Below are 17,565 nucleotides of genomic sequence, written 5' to 3'. Positions count from 1 at the left end.
TTTTATTACTTTAGTTGGATAGCAAACAAAAATCACGGGAAATATCTCATTCAATAGATAGGCTTAAGTTTTCCATAACTTTTAGTCTTTATGAAAATGAGACAATTGCATATAAATAATTCTAAAATGTTTTATGTTCTATTACCCAACATTAGAACAAATTACAGAATAGGAATAATCTATATAGACAGACTACTGGCTGTCAAAAACGCTCAAAATGCAGATTAAGCAAGTATGAATAATAATGCCAGGAAAAATATTAACCTACTTAACCCAGCATTTCTACACAGAGTAATGCTTGTAGTAAGTCATATCTCAACAACAGCTTCTTTTCAGCTATGGTAGTTTCTGGAGAACTGTATTTCCTATCAAGGACTTGGATTGCTCCCCTCAAAAAGGTAAACATCTCCTTTTAATAGAATGTGATATTTCTGTACTGTTTATATTGTTGCTGTTTAATTTACTGAGTTTTTTAAAAGGTTTTATTACGTTTTTAGATTTCTGTTTTGTTTGATGGCATTTTGAATCTCTATAATTAAGGGAGAGAAGATTAATTAGTAAATATCTTTGTTTTGGAATATTTAAGACTGTAATAAAATAAACTGATTGTTTTTAATAGCTTAAGCAAAAATATCTTGACAAATGTAATTCCAAAATGTGGATTTATTTAGCTTTTATAATGTGATATAATGAACTGCATAGCAAAAAGTCTATGACATATGTGTTTTAGCTATTAAAACATTTTAAAATCTTAGAAAATATCCTATAACACTATTAGAAAAAGGGAGTAATGCCTAATAAGGAGGGGAAAAAAAAGAAAAAGTAGTCAATACTGGCAATGGTTAATCATACCATTTATTGCTATATTCCATGCTTCAGTATTTACTTACTTATAGCCAAAAGCTTAATTATTTCCTCAATAAGGAAAGTTACTCTGTTGTTGATGATGTTTTAAATGGGGCTTTATTGCCAAGTAATAGTCTTCAAAGTAAATTGAATTTTTTCCTTACCTGCCCAGTGTCTGTGACGGCTAAGCAATGAAGAGCACCCACAGCTACATGTACTATCTTCTTTCCTCTCAGACCTTCTACTACTTGGGGTTTTCGTACATGAACATCAGTACCATGTCCTAGCCTGAAGTAGTCTCCTTTGCCCCTAAGGACAGCAAATTGTAATTTTAGAACCCCTAGATATCATTAAGCATTTAGAACAAACAAAAATGAAAAGCTAGAGATAAAAATGAAGATTTCTGCCTGCACTTGAGTGGAAGGGAAACAAGGAATAGGTGAAGCTGAGATCTTGTAATAGTTTTGCCATACTCTACACAAACCTCCCTTCCCCACTCATTGCTTTGTTTGTACAAATGATTCGGCAACTGAGGAGAAGGCAATGAGATGGCATTCAAATGAGGGTAAAGATTTTGCAACAAGTTTAAAAAACAGATTCATCTTATTTTACATTTTTCATGAAGGGCTTATAAATCAAATTAATCTTATGCACGGTCATATGTATCAAAGCAAAGAACTAGTAGTAAAGTGCTAGACATTAATAAAGCCAGTGAAATTTAGGCACTCTTTAATGCTGCACAGAAAACATTCACAGAAGAAGCTGACATCTCGGACTCTTGATGGTAATTAATTAATCCCATAAATAGTGTGCACCATTTGTTATAAAATATTTCATATTTCTATTCTGCCTTTTCTACCAATTTAGTTCAGTCTAAGACAATTAGGTAAGAAATCCAATTTGAAAAGCAACAATATTTGCACATTTAATGTTATATATTTGACTTTAAAATGTTACACATGACATACCATGTCCACACTACCCCAGACTTCGTAAGAGCTAAAGAGAACTGAGCTCCACATTCAATCTGGCAAACTCCCTGTCCATTCAGCCGTTCAATGTTCTGAGGAATGTTGCATCCTTCACTTCCTCCTCGACCCAGTTTTCCAAAATCTCCATCTCCCCAGGAAAATACTAGACCTAGTAAAACAGATCTACATTAAAGACTGCAACTGTAATACAGTCATAATGTAGGAATACTAAATAGCTTTCTTACCCTCATCTGTTAAAGCCAGAGTCTGAGCATCTCTGCTTCCACAAGCAACTTGAACGACCCTATGGCCAAGAAGCACCTTAACCTACAACACAGAAAGCAAATGGACTGAAGCATATTAATTTCAAGTATTCAACAAGGTATCCATTTCAAAATCCCAAATTGTTGGCCAATATAGATTGATTTGTTACAATTAAGGCCTGAAGAAAAAAATGGACTGTAGTTTCCCAAAATGTGTACATGCTCTTCTTCAAGGTCACAGTACTAGGAAGTTAAGAGGAAAAGGGAAGCTGCAGATTGTAACATAGGGACAGCCCTAGCAGCTATCTTCTGTAACAGCCACAAACTGTCTTGAAATCTCCTAATCCAAGCAAGGGTCACAGGAAGCTTACATGGAGACTTAATTTGCTTCTTCACTACATTTTGAGTGACGGTATTTTGACAGTTTTTTCTTCTCTTTTATTTCCACATGTCCTTAAACAAATAAGTCTACATATGATTTTACCATCTTTGGTTTAAGTTGTGTAGTATTGTCCCCATGTCCTAGTCGACCATATTCACCAAGCCCCCATGTATATAATTCTCCACTTGAAGTAATAGCAGCACTATGAGAACTGCCACAGGCAATATCTCGGATACGTTTTGTTTTCAATGCTTCTATCAGTCTTGGTTTATCACAGTTCCTAAAAATATAAGAGAATCCCCCAATTATTATTTGTTGCTTAATCCACACTAATGAAATCCTTAATGAAATGATATATTAACAACAGAAAGATAAATATTCTAGTGTACTGAACCCTGAGTTGTGAAATCTCTATAAAACAAAACCAAATTTTACTCCTAAAGCATTACAATGAAGGATTGCCACTAAGTAAACAACTCTCATTAAAACATAGTTATTATTAGCTCTGTGTCAAACAAAACCATTCCAGATCAACTGTCTAGTTCTTACTGCTTCCTGATTATTCTGAATGTTCTTCACTAGCTACTGAACTAGACATGACAACAACCCAGCAACACAAACAGCAAAAATAGCCTCCTTACATTCTACTGAAGTGTCCAAGTTTCCCATCATCTCCTTCTCCCCAGGAGAATATCTTGCCATCAACAGTTAAAGCCATAGCATGGCGACCACCTAAAATGAGCAGAAGTACAAGAAAGGGGGAAAGTAGCATTAAAGGAGAAAAAAAACCAATTAAAACGAATCTCTTTCAACAGATATGTCAATAACATTAATTTTGCTACACATTTATGACAAAAGAACTTACGGCACATCACTAATAGTTCATTAATATTAAAGTTTATTTGGCTCAATTTGTAAAGTCAGACTGAAACTGAATGAGAATTGCACTGTATTCTGAAGAAAGTAAACTTGAAAACCCTTTGAAACTCTCTGAACTCAAACTATAATACTGAGAAAAATTTGTTTAAATGGTTCCAACCAAAGAAAAAACAAAAACATGCATTGTTTTTATACATTTTGCACATGGCTTAATTTTATCAAAGCCTCCTGTTCTTTGAATCACTGAAACAAGAAAATTTCCCAGGACTTCTAGCTGAGACCTTATTAACAGGAAATGCCAGCACGAGTACCAACTTAAGCAGAGAAAGGACGTGCTTTACTTTCAAGGTAAAGTCCATTCCCAAATTAGTTAAATATTCCTGTCCTTTTTCAAATGAGTTTGCAACAGCCACCTATTTTATACAGTGTCAGTAAATAGAAGTATTTTCAACCGCTCTGAACGAGGACAAGAAAACCTTTCAGATCTAGACCTTTCTATCTATATGTTGAGCTTATTGTTTTCTGCACAGAGACCCCCATTTTCAAAACATAAATCTATGTTTCAAAATACTTTTTTCCATATCAGAAGAAACATTCCAGAGATAATCTAAGACTAAATCCTTCATATCTCTTTTGTGTGCATATTTCCTTAGACTGAGTATAACATGGAAAAGACCAGCCTAGCATGCATACAGAAGTATCTTCCCAAGTATTTCTTACAAATCATCACCAGAATACACAGTGGATTGCAAATAAGGAGGCAATGCAAAGGTAGTTCCATTTCACTTAATTATTGATTCTCAAACACAGAAAAATATAAAGTTTATACCTGAGTGAACAGCTACTTTCTTGACTACATAGTTACTGAGAGCAGTAATCTGTCGGGGAATAGGAACTGTTCCACTTGAGAGGCCTAATCCAAGCCTTCCATTCGTGGCCTCTCCACAGGCATACACTTTACCTTCCACGGTCACTAAAACATAAAGGTAATTTTGGTTCCATGACCATGAAATGGCACAAGCAAAAGGAGTTGTTTGCAATTACATCCAATGTAACTTTCAAACTGCATAGTAAAGAGCTTTCCTACCTGCAAAAAGACTTTTAGAACCGCCCGCTACTTGCACCACATTCAAAGCAGACAGAGTTTCAGAAAAAGAAGGCACTTTGATCTGTAAAATGTAAATAAATAGGAACATTCACTGCTAAAGCAGATTGATTTATTGTTTTTCACATTCAATTATCTTTATATCCAGATGGCTATTTTAGGTACTTTTAAGTGAGGGTTTTTTTAAGTTTGTTTCCTCCCAGCTACTTACTTGAGAAATAAATATTTTGAAAAATATGTTCAATATTTTATCAATTATATCTAAGTCCTTTAGTATTCTTTTTGGATATTCATCACTATGTTCTGATTACAGGTAGTCCCCAGTTTAAGAACGAGTTCTGTTCCCAAGGTCTGTCCTTAAGTCAGATTTGTATGTAAGCCGGAACAGTATTATTGTATAATACTGTATAGGTAGTATTGTGTACTTAACTCGAACCATTGTACATTTAATTTGAATCACTGTGTACTTAACTCGAATTTTGCTACAACAGGCTCCATTCTTAACTATGGGTCATCTTTAAATGGGGCATTCTTAACCAGTGGACTACCTGTTTTCCATATTGTTCTTACAAACTATGTGCTCTGCTATCCATTTTGATAGATGAGCAGTGCTCATATCCATTTTTATTTTCCTTTGAAAGGATGGTATTTGGGGGTAGAATTACTAGAGCAGAGTTTTCTAGTCTTTTTGCCTAGTGTACTTTGAATGGTATTTTGACCATTCAAGCCATTCTGCAAATTCCACAGGAGTACTGCATCCTCCATTTCGAAATAAATGCCAGTGAAAACGCTCTTATTACATTGCATTCTTTTGACTTGTAAACCACAGAAGCCTCTAAACATCTACATATGTCTGCTCTAGATCTCATGTTATTTTCAGAACCAGAATCCTCAATACAGCCAGTCTCGTCCATCCACATCTGAGACTGCTGCAGAAATGCAAAATCCGATGTAATAAGCAGCCAGAGCGAGAAGCCCCAATCCACATACAAGCTACCTGGGCAGCCATCTACTACTGTGCCACTCACCATTCTAGTTCTTCTCATGTCTTTGCTTATGCCACTGAAATCAGGGAACACACTATTAATTTCCATACATTTTAATTTTTAAAGATCCAAACCTTAGAACCTTTCAATCCTCCCAGCTGATCTTTATCATTTAGGCCCCAGACAAAGACTTTGGTCCTAATTGAAGCTGCAGATTCTAGGCCTGTAGTCTTCTTTCTAACAAGACTAAGAATGCAAACAATATATTAGATTGGAAACTTTGTGCTAGGATATCTCCTAGCACTTTTTATTTGCTTTGCTTAAAAAACAGAAAGAAGAAAAAGATCACAAGAATCTCTCTTTCATATGTTAACCAACACTGGTCTTTCATACGAATTCATGTCATGTTATATGATTCGATTATTCACATTAAGCATGCAATTTTACAGAAAAAAATTTTGGTTCCACACTTATGATTGCCAAAGACCCCCAGTCCCCCTACAACAACTTTGACACCATAATACTGGATGGACATCCATTTTCCAGCATTTTGTTTGTAACAATAGCTCTATTTCAACTTATTCTTCAAGTAAAAGGCAAGCTAGAATCTCAACAACTATATTATTAATTGATTTGGGACTGGTTAAGCCCTTATAACCCAGATGTTGAGAATGTAGAGTTTTTCTTTTCATTTTGTGCTTAGTGCAAAAAAATATTATTTATGTATTTATTTGTAAAATTTATCCAACCACCTGAAACCACCCAGACTCCAGGAGGCTTGTAGCCATGTTTTCACTAACGTCTGTAAAACCATGGGGGTGGGGGCTGTACACGCTTCAGGAAGCAAGCTGTTCCAGAGGAAGGGGGCTGCTACAGAGAATGCTTGCCACCAGGCCCTTAAACTGCACTTGCTGGTAGGTGGGAGCCCTCAGCAGGCACTTCCTTGTTATCCAGGGGTGGGCAGAAACTATTGGGAAAGGCACTCTCTAAGATACAGGCCCTGAGCCATATAGGGCTTTATTGGTAGTGACCAACACTCAGAAACCTGTTGGTACCAACTGCAGCAAAGCTGTAATGTAGCAGTATCAAGGCCAACTGCTAATCACATACACTGCTATATTTTGGACTAGCTAAAGTTTCCTGATACCCTTAGCAGCCCAAGCACAGTGAGTTGGAATAGTCTGAGAGATGCCAAGGTATCAGTGCATCCTGTACCAGGTAAGGCTGCAACTAGCATACCAACCAAAGCTATTCAAAAGCTCTCTTGGCCATACTTTCCACCTGTTATTTCAGTCCCAGAAGACCCCCAGATTATGAGCCTGCTCTTTCTGCAGGAAGCAAAATCTCATAAAGAGTCAAAGATCTGGGAATCAGTTGGCCTCTGAGTCAGTAGCCACTCCATCTTGTTTGAGTCGAGTCTGTTTCTCCCTATCCACACCCTAACAGTCTCCAGACTTGGGACATGACTTCTACAATATTGCCATCCTGGGCCAAACTAAAGATGCGGTCAAAATCTGAACCAGTGTTTGTAGGTTGTAAGAATCTGTATGGGGGAAAACAAGCTTGGATTAAGTCCTACAAAGATGTTGTTCTTTGTTGTCAATAGAAGTTAGGTCTTCCTAGAAATATTTCCTCTGCTTGTTAGTCTGGATGAGGCTATGTTTGCCCCCAAAGAGTTCATTCCTGATTTCAGATTCTCCTGTACTCCTGGCTTCTGCTTTAAGAGCAGGTGGAAATCATGGCCTGGGAAGGGTTTGGCTGGTGTACCAGTTACAGCCGTATCTGGAGTACAATGCCCTGGAGACAGTAACTCATGCTTTGATCACCACTCAGATGGACTATTGCAACAAGCTGTATGTGGGACTGCTTTTGGAGATGTTCAGAAGCTTCAGTTGGTACAAAATGCAGCAGCTGCATTCCTGATGGGTCAACACCACCAAGAATATCACCTATTTTAAAGTCCAGTTACCAGTTGGTTACCAGTTGGTTTCTGAGTCCAGTTCAGACTTCTTTTAAGGCTATTTACATTGCAGCACTGGGATATATCAGGCAAAACCTGCAAAAATCTTGATGTCCAGTCTGGTCATCAAAAGAAGGCTGTTGCAGTTTTCCCCTTCTTAACAAAGGTACAGGCAGACCGTACTCTACCTGCACTTTGAAAATCAACTTAAGCAGCATTGTCCTAGGCAGTGTTTGGCTCTCAGGTTAGTTTAATTGAATTGTGTCTATGATATCTTAGATTTTATTGATTTTTGTGATTTGTATTTAATTTTATGTCTTGACTTTGTTGTACCCTATCCAGAATCCACCTGAATTGAGGTGGGTTATAAATATTGTAAAACAGATAAAGTAAATATATTCTAACCATTCTTTTAGCAGAATCCTTAAAACAAAATAACTGAATATAGTGTCTTTCCAGACTATGCCGTATCCCTTTTCCCGCTGTGCATATTTCCAAACCCTTCCTCATTAAACATATCTTTCTGTATTTTGTTACACTATTCAAATGAGCTGTAGAGTATACTAGAAATGGGTTATAAAATGCTTAAGAGTACAATTACTCAGTTGCCATAATTTGTTATAAAATCAAATTAGAAAGTTTGATCTAAATATTCCAAACGCATAGTCTGCTAGCGCTAACCAAACAGTGGGATTTTATATCATAAAATATCTAGTACAATTACAGGAAACACTTTTAAAAGATGAATTGTTTTAATATTCCATACCTCCCAGTGTTTGCTTTATCATCATCTTCTTCTTCATTATCAGAAGCAAGAAAAGGAACTGCAGCTAAGTCTTCATCCTCTGCTCGGATACGTCCTAGTATACTCAGGCCATGTATTTTGCAATCGATACCAGAACTCCTGCACTGCTTAATAGCCACCTCAATATACCTGTGATACTTGGGGGAAAAAAAGGTTACGCTTTCATATTTCCATTGTTTGGGTCTTTAAAGTGTTCAACACCATTAAGAAAAAGGATTGAAGACTTGCTTAATCTTTCCAACAAAACTGTTTTGCTAGCATAAGGGAAAAAGCTTTGGTCCTTTCACATCCCTTCCCAAATTAACTAAGAAAAAAGACACAAAATTAGAAACCATATCAGACAAATGCTTTAGCTTACCCTTCAGACATGTATTAGCTATTAACATGAACAAATTTGGTGAAATCAAATGAAGTCATAGAAAATAAATGACTAACACACCAACAAATCTAATGATTACTTTCTCCTATTGCAGGATATATTCCCATACAGTAATGGTATGTGGGAATGATCTTGGGAGATGGGGGAAGACCAACAGCCAGGGGAACGGTTGGATAAGAGGCAGCTTAGCCCACAGCAGGAATGTGGGCATGGCAAGCATCTCAGACGGGACCCTCCCTAGTTTCTTGGGCTGTAAAGGCAGTAGGGGAGAAAAGTACTTTCAGACTTGCAAATTCTGCTAATATAGCCTACAATAAAGTAGAATTAATTAATTAGTTCAACTGGGCATGCTTCCTGTCTGGACTACCTCGCAAGGCTGACATCAATTTTGCAAGTCTGAAAGTACATTTCTCCCCCATTGCTTTTACAGCCCAAAAAACCAGGAAGGGTCCCTTCTGAGACATTTGCCACACCCACATTCCTTTTGTGGGCTAAGCTGCCTCTTATCTGACTGTTCCCCTGGCTGTGGCTCTTCCCCATCTCCCAAGGTCATTCTCACATACCATTACATATACCTAGCTGCTAGGTAGGCAGATACAGGCAGTGGCTGGGGGAATCTAAGCCTAGCTCTAGCTAGCACACCAGACATAGCCTTTCCTACAAAAAGAAGCCCAAGCAACAGTGATTCATGCTTTTGTCCCCTCCCACATAGATCACTGCAATGTGTTCTAGATATTGTCTCTGAAGATATTCAGAAACTGCAGTTAGGGCAAAAAGCAGAAGCCTACCTGTCAGTGGGTGAGAGCTGTTTCTCACATATAATACCAATGACTATCAATAGGCTTCCAGGGATAATTCAAAGTCCTGGTTTTGACCTATAGAGCCCTAACTGGCTTGGTGTCCATGAACCTGCAGAACAGTCTGCTTCAGACAGAACCTGTCTAGTTCACATGTATCTCATGGGGATATTGAGAGTTCACCCTAGGGAGAGCTTTTGGGGGAAGAGGTCAAAAGTCACTGTTTTTCAGCTGTGGCTCATTCTACCAGAAATCTGTGTGACACCCTCCCTCCTTATATTTAGGATGGTGGTGAAAACAGAGATGGTTAGGAGAGCTTTTAATGGTTAGCGCTTATATTAGGAGACACCTACGTTACTATAATTTTGGTATTTTAAAGTGTTTGCCTTCTAATTTTTTATTCTGTATCTTATAATGTATTTTATGGTATATACCACCAGGAGCCTGTCGGGAATATCACCAGCCATGAATTATGACTAATACCAATGTGAGAAATGCAGTAAAATCTTTAAACCATCAAATGCATAGTAAAAAAAAGCAGACCAGAAAACCATATTATAAAAAACTGGCTGAAACAAAGAGTAAATTAAGAGCTGTGAATATGAGAAACAGCGTATTAGTATTTCTTTAAAAGATATTATCTTCTGTAAGTACAATACTTGCATTCCCTGATAATCAACAGATACTTACTTCTGTGCAATCACCAAGAAGTGGAACTGTTGTATCTGTAGGATTAATATTGATAGTCTTCAACTCTATGAGGTTATTTAAAGAACTGCCACCTATAGAAAAATTAAACAAAGCCATACTGAATTATGTATATACTGCAGAAGTTCTTCAGTGTTACAAAACTATGAAGAGCCAAGAGGTGATAGATCAATAAGGGATTTCTTTCTTTCTGAACTCAACAATGGTAATGCCATACCTGAGACCACAACTAAAGAAGGCATGTAACTGCTGTCTGCAGGGTCCACTATCATCTTCAGTCTGTGTACCAGGACATCAGGAAAAATTTCCAAGCGTATCCAATGCTAGAAAATGTTGCATTCAATTAATTCAAATCCTTTGAAGGTATATTAGGAACAGCAATTATATCTGAACAGTATTACTTCGTAGAGTTCAAAACTACATTTACTCAAAGACAAAAACGATAAAAAATATCTACTGCCACTTTAAACTATGAGGAATTATAGATTATATACACGTGGAGGAAATTTGCAACCCTTTTCTTTTTAAATTTACCTTTCCTTGGGAGCCAGAAGACTGCCAACACTGTTCACTTCCATCAATCAACCGTGAAGCTTGATTCACAGAAGATGACACATTCAAATTTTTAACAATTCTGGACCAGTCATCAAGCAGCATGCCTCGCTGGCTACTATGACGTCTTTTTAACTGCTTTCCAGAGCGACCACAAAATACTGGAGACTGACCTGTTTTAAAACATTGGAAGTTGGAAGATAGCTATATTTAATTGAACAGTACAAAATGCAATCCTAAAAGCAAGGAAACTGCATTCAACAAACTGCATTTATACGTACCCCCTCACTGTATAATTTTGTGCATAAGAATTTTAAACAGCTGAAAAGTTGGCTAGGATGAAAAGTTATAATAAAACTCATCTTGTGCATTATAAAAACTGGGAATTCAAAAAATACACATATGTTCTTAGGAACATACATAAATGAAACATTTCATGAAACTCTAATGAAAATATATTTGATTTATTTAAATATACCTGGTTCATTTATTCTGCCGAAAGTGTGTCTTGTGTTATGTTTCCTACTTTTGAAGCAGGTTTCACAGAAATCGAAATCATCACAGTTTCTGCATTTAAATCTAGGTCCATTAATAGGGAACATCTGACAGCCATCACACCTAAATGATGACAAAAATTAAATGAATATATTAGCTTTAATGCTCAATTTACCATTTTGAATACTTTTTCAATCTCTATAGGTTAAGAATTTCTGTTATTTCAGGGTTTTAGCTACTGCCACCTTGTGGAATTCAAACTATATTTTACATTACAGAAATAGCAAAGGAAAGATGCAAAGGTTCTAATAAAATAAAAATTGTCGAAGAAAAATGGTAAAAACTTACGTAACACCTGGGTGGATACTGGGAACTAGTTCCATTTCTGACAATAATCCAGTCCAATGAGATTGTTGAGGGAAGTCAACAATAACATCTTTACCATTGGCACTAAAAGCTTTGGCAAGAAAAGATTTAAAAGTTATTCATTTATTTATTTCAAGAACTTAAATACAGTGATCCTACATGTCTCAAAGCCACCAGTAAAAGCAAGAATATAAAAATATACACAAAGTAAGTGTCAGAGGATAAACATGCATTCACTACTGCATTTTGAGATGCTTTGTACTTATAAATGGTACTTGTAAAATTTCTGGAATATATGGAATGTTAATACTATAGTGGCTCAAAACTACTTCTTTTTCTGTTTGTGAATAAAGGAGTTATTTAAGTCCAACTATCCACATCAAATTTATGAACAGATGGAATATCAATAGTGTTATTTTTAAAATAATTCTAAGAGGAATATTTATCACCCATAGGTGGCAATTCATCTGAAAGCATTTTATAACAAACATTTGATATCAAAAATTTCAGTGAAACATCATCAGGTCTAACAAGCAAACTTCTTTACATTATTCAACATGGATAAAGATCAGGTAATGGATCATTCCAGCCACAATAAATAAATAATATAAAGCACTGCTACTGCATTCCTTTGCAACTGTTCCTTGATATAAGCCAAAATACTGATTTATAGCAATCTCATTCCTCCATTCTTTTCAAACAAGCAATTCTGCTCCCAAGATCAATTTAAACAGGCAATATTTTTTTTCTAAGCTTCCTCTTTTTCATCAACTCAGAAACACTTTGGAACAACGCAAGATGTGTCACAAATAACTGCAGAACAAGGAAAGAAACTGGCAAAAGGACTTATCACCACCCATAGGAGAAGTGTCTTCCACTAGCACACAGACATGATTGGACAAACTATTAGAGAAAAATAACAAGAGGGAGATCAAGCTTTGCACACAGTTGAATATTATTTTATGGCAGCACAACAGTGAAAACATCTGCAATTATTCATAACGCCTCCATCCATTATCTTTTTAAAAAAGTACACATTACCTTTCACTACACCCACACTTCTGTGGGTAACAGATCCCCATTTGTATTTGGGCGTCATTACAGAAGTTTTTACACGAACTTTATCACCAATCTTTATGTGTGACGGAGAGCTTTGTGGTGGGAATCCTATAAAGTATTAAGACCAGTAATATCAAATGGTTTGAATTTTAAATTATATCTCATTATAGTTATAATTAGAATAATTCTTTATGTATTCAACTCACCTATCAGTTCAACGTGGATATATCTGACCCAGTACGTGCCACCTTTTTGTTGCCAGTCACACTGCACGTTGAGATCATGCAACCCATCACGATCCAATTTTATAACTTTACCCACATCTCCCTCACAAACTTCCTCATATGTTCTGCAACATCGAACCATCATCCCCACCTAAGATGAAAATAAGTAAGTGAGAGGAGCAAGGTAGCACTTGAATATTCAATCATTTAAGTAATATTGTAAGCAGTAAGGAAAACTGTAACAGTAGAAAGTACAATAGGAGAAAAATTGTAGATAAAAAAACACCTTCATACCAATTTGGGGAGAAAAAAAAAATTTTTAGCTCTAAATGTGGAACCCTAATATCTTTCTACAACGGCCTTTATTTAAAGGGGGGGGAAAAAGAACGAGCTCACAAAATATCTCATATACTAAACAAACCTATGCTACAGATGTCTTTATATCATATATAAACTAAACTGCTACAATTTCAATCAATTTACTTATAAGAAAAATATATAATTTTATTTTATTTATTTACAATATTCGTTTTCTACCTACTCCCTTCCTAGTTCAAGGCAAAAATTAAACATATTGGGGCCAAATTTCTAAACAGAAATTCCAGTTGGGGCCCCTAAGAGCAAAATGCTTGTTCAAATGTAGCAAGAAGTGACTACTTTAGCCTACAACAATGGGCATCCTTCCAGCATCATTTAGTGAATCAAAGGGTATCATGTCTTTTTCTCTTGTTAGTTTCTAAATCATTGGCACACAATTCAAAATAGCATGACCTATAAAAACCCATTGACTTTTCCAAAACAAAATGAATATGTGAACTGCTCAAAAAGGAGCCACTATAGCATATGATATCGTATAAACCAATGCTGCATTTCGAGGCACATCGCCAGCATTTAACTGAGTCCATCAATTTCCTTCTAAAAGAATTCATAGATGACCAATAGATACAAAATAATATTTTTGCTACATTCATTGTAATTTTAAATCTATAATATGGTATACCAATGCTGAAATGCACGTCCTTTATCATTCATGGTATTCCAACTCCTTATTTCATCCTTCTCTATATTCTTGAATATTTAGCTTAGTTTATTTCACACACACACAAATAATAATTATAGGTTCAAAATGTTGTAAAGGTAAAGTCACCTTCAACCCTTGATTACTTCATGGACGCGTCCATGCAGTTTGCCAGTGTCTTCATCTGCAAACTTTTTCAATCTCCCACTTTAGCCTAAAGCCCTGAGATTCTCTGGCAGTAATCAGGCCCAAACTTGCTTAGCTTCTATACCTTGACAAGATCAGCTAGGTAGTGCCACCTATTATTTTCTATATATATAAGAACATATTAAAACTTTACCAGTAGAAAAGATTTTGAAGCAGTTAGTGTTCCAGCCTTCACGTCAGAGGTAAAACTCTACATGTTTTAGCAAATACACTTATTCTACAAATTCTCAAATACAAAAGTTGAACATCTAATCTTTTAAATGACCTAAGATATATTTCCTACACTCTATTCAGGTTCTCTAGTAAAGGACAACTTTCATATTTTCAAATTTGGAGTCTCCCATAACATGTTCATAAAGATTAAACTGTGATTCATGATTCTGTACTTGACAACTATTGAAAGCACAACATAAATTATTGTGGTGACCCATTATTGTAATAGAGAACATGTGGCCCTCCAGATGTTGCTGAATTCTAAGGCTGTGCTTTGGATTTGATTCCAAAATAATTTTTCAAAGCACAATGGGGCATAAATATAACACTTATCTAGAACTTTCTAAAGCAGATGCATTTTTTCTTAGAAGCATGTGGGAACTGCAGAGGACACTGTGAAGAGTTACAGCCCCATTTAATTCTGTCTCCCATGAATTATAAACAACATGGCCAAGGGGATGGACCTACAGTCTAGCAGTATCTGGAGTTACACATATTGCCCACTCCTATCCTACACTTTATAACTTATGAAAGTTCTTTAAAACATATGAAAAAATCTGTCTATTGTACATATTCATGAGTACAAGAAGCTAACTTATATGGAATCAGACCACTGGTCTACCTAACTACATATTGTCTACATGGATAGGCATTAACTGTCCAGGTTTTCATATAGGAATCTTTTCCATTCTACTGAGTGATGCCACTGAAACATTTTACCTAAATTACCGGTTTGTAATTTTAAAATATCAGCTATCCATAGCCTTTGAGAATGGGCAGCATAAATAAAATAAACGCTGCTCTGCCATTCACTTTCACTAATAAAAGCAGAGCAGAAGCAGAAGCAGGATGATGTAGGTATCAGTGCCTTCACAAATGGCAAAGTGACAGATCGAAATACCTGGGAAATAACATAAATGGCTTTTTGCTCTTAATCTATATTTTCCATATTATCTACTTTCCTATATGCATAATAATTCTTTAAGAAAGAGAACTACAGTCATAGCCATGATTACCTGAATATTCTCCCGGACGTATACTGCATAATCATCATTACTTAGGAAATCAGCTCTTTTCTTATATGTCTGGCTTTCTGTTACAACAGCAGACTACAATAAAGAAAACAAATATTCTGGTTGTCATCATATAAATGATAAATGATCTACAATGTCATCTCATTAACAACTGTACAGAGTTTGTCACTATTTTTGTTTGCAAGTTAGAAAAATTATAGCAAAATCATAAGTAGTTATTCCTAATATTTACCACTGGATATGCAGCTTCTGCTTCTTCTACTTCTTCTGACACTTCATCGTCTGAATATTCATCAGATATAGTGTCACCATCTGAGAAATCGGTAATTTGAACATCAGGATGATCCAAAAGCCAGCCCACCAAGGCTTCTACCCCTAGATTAAGACATCAACAGTATTGTTCATATGAATAGAAGCTTTTAAGTTATTTTATTTATTTATTAAATCTATGCTTTTATTTTATGTTTTGCTCACCAATTTCAAATCATTATTTTATGTTTAAGGATTATAGTTTTCAATTATACTTTTTTGCCAAACTTTCACAACTTTCACCTAATTTTATGTTTACTGTTCAGCTCTCAGCTAACATCAAAATTTATAAATGAAGAACAAAATCTATGCCTTTTCACAGGCATCTTATTTTCTACACATTTTTGCTGTTAGTTGGTAAACATTCAGTGTCTCAAGAATGCAAGCTTGGGGACACCATCAACATTTTTTTTTTCTCTCTAGACTCATTCCATATCAACATCTAGGAGGACATGGACCTGGTTCCATTTCCCTGATTCCCTCTCTATGCCCTCCCACAACCACATTCTTCTCTGTTATTAAGCAAAAGGGAACCTTCTTTCAGCCTTTCCAAATCATCTTCCACAATATTTTTTTCCAAATCTAATAGTTTCACTATTCCACCCAGTCTTTATATTTACCACTGTATTATTTTGACCATCAGTTCCAAAACAAAGAGTTTCCATCAAAGTTTCCATAGCTTCCATAGTATACTGTGGATACTAAAAACACGAGTTACCTGGTAATCCAGAAGCACTTCCAGAGGTTCCTGACAGTGATTTCAATGCAAACTCAATATTCTTTCTAGGGAATCCCATTTCCATAAGCTGTACAACAATTGGGAGTGGTGGAATAGGAGATACTTTGCATTTTTTTACTTTTGCAGGTCTGATATGCTGGACTGTAACAGGTGTTGTAGCTTCACTGGAGCTACATTCTTCAAAGACTGGAGTTGAAGGATGCGCAGATTCTACGGCCAGATATTGACATACAGCCAGTGCAGCAGCCTACAGGAAGTTATATACAAAGCTCTATGTAACACAAAGTAACATAGAGGACAATGCATGCAGACGTTGTCATTTATCCTATAGCAGACTTAGCCACAAATCCTATGGCATACTTAGAAATAACAGACAAAATGCCAGGAAGTCAAGATATGAAACTATATGATCTGTTGTGGCCAAAACCTGGCTCACCTAAAGCAACCAAATCACTTTGGATACAACGTAAATTTATTAAGCATGCAAACAACAACGTACAAAGCATTAGCAGGTTGCTGAGCAGCCCTGAGTAATAGTATATAGTTTAAAATACGGAAAATTAAACCAAAATACCTCAAGCTCTTGTTTATCAAATATTGCTTTTACTGGAGATGGCTGTGTTGCTGCCGTCAACAGTTGCTGCAAGAGGATCATGGGAGGCTGAGGCCCTTCGGGAGACATGTCTCCCACCTCAGGTGATGCCACTGCACCATCATCTTAAACCAATAAAAAAAGCATTTTAGGTTGTAGAACAGCCATACCAAAACAAAAACCCAGAAGCTTGTACAGTTTTCAAGTAACAGTTCATAATGTGTCTTATTTCAAATACAAACCAATATTTCTTTCTCATTTTTATATATACATATTTTTAGTTTAGCAGATATTTAATAGCACAATTATGAAGGAAAAAAAGAACCAAAAAGAAATAAGAGATTTACATACTATGTAAAACTGAACAAGAATTCTCAAGATAACATTAGGTCAATACTACATATAACATAATCTTAACTGTTTATGGAATCAATAATCAATTTTTAACAAAAGTAGTCAATATAGTAGGAATCATCAATCAGAACAGAGTATTAATTTAAAAAATCCATCAAACTGAGGAGATCCACCGTTATTATGACAAAAAAGACAAGAAATTATTTTTAAAAACCTAGGTTAAGAGAAACCCAACTTTGGATTCAGTACAAGTCCAAGTACAGAATTATAATTCATAAATGGATTTTATGTATGTTACTTACTGTAATCCTGAGCCACAAAG

At 35.8% G+C, this 17,565-nt stretch overlaps 1 protein-coding gene across 1 annotated transcript in view; it reads right to left on the bottom strand.

Moving 5' to 3' along the window:
- Positions 1-17,565, bottom strand: part of HERC2 (HECT and RLD domain containing E3 ubiquitin protein ligase 2) — a 110,697-nt gene that overhangs the window by 42,504 nt on the left and 50,628 nt on the right. The window contains exons 45-64 of the mRNA XM_088145006.1: positions 16,872-17,014; positions 16,277-16,544; positions 15,482-15,624; positions 15,232-15,324; positions 12,760-12,928; positions 12,536-12,661; positions 11,477-11,585; positions 11,112-11,251; positions 10,616-10,806; positions 10,299-10,404; positions 10,064-10,155; positions 8,159-8,334; positions 5,567-5,678; positions 4,429-4,510; positions 4,171-4,314; positions 3,104-3,194; positions 2,565-2,742; positions 2,063-2,144; positions 1,815-1,986; positions 1,011-1,155 (exon numbers count right to left, since the gene is read on the bottom strand). Of these exons, the coding sequence (XP_088001132.1) occupies positions 1,011-1,155; positions 1,815-1,986; positions 2,063-2,144; positions 2,565-2,742; positions 3,104-3,194; positions 4,171-4,314; positions 4,429-4,510; positions 5,567-5,678; positions 8,159-8,334; positions 10,064-10,155; positions 10,299-10,404; positions 10,616-10,806; positions 11,112-11,251; positions 11,477-11,585; positions 12,536-12,661; positions 12,760-12,928; positions 15,232-15,324; positions 15,482-15,624; positions 16,277-16,544; positions 16,872-17,014 (2,762 nt within the window). The remainder of the gene's footprint in view (positions 1-1,010; positions 1,156-1,814; positions 1,987-2,062; positions 2,145-2,564; positions 2,743-3,103; positions 3,195-4,170; positions 4,315-4,428; positions 4,511-5,566; positions 5,679-8,158; positions 8,335-10,063; positions 10,156-10,298; positions 10,405-10,615; positions 10,807-11,111; positions 11,252-11,476; positions 11,586-12,535; positions 12,662-12,759; positions 12,929-15,231; positions 15,325-15,481; positions 15,625-16,276; positions 16,545-16,871; positions 17,015-17,565) is intronic.

The sequence above is a fragment of the Python bivittatus genome, unplaced genomic scaffold, assembly GCF_059951505.1.
Source record: "Python bivittatus isolate LINGU-HERP-01145 unplaced genomic scaffold, Pbiv_v1 ctg000350_np1212, whole genome shotgun sequence".
In the NCBI taxonomy this organism is placed as follows: Eukaryota; Metazoa; Chordata; class Lepidosauria; order Squamata; family Pythonidae; genus Python; species Python bivittatus.
The sequence above is the reverse complement of the archived record's forward strand: the minus strand, read 5'-3'. Positions and strand labels throughout refer to the sequence as shown.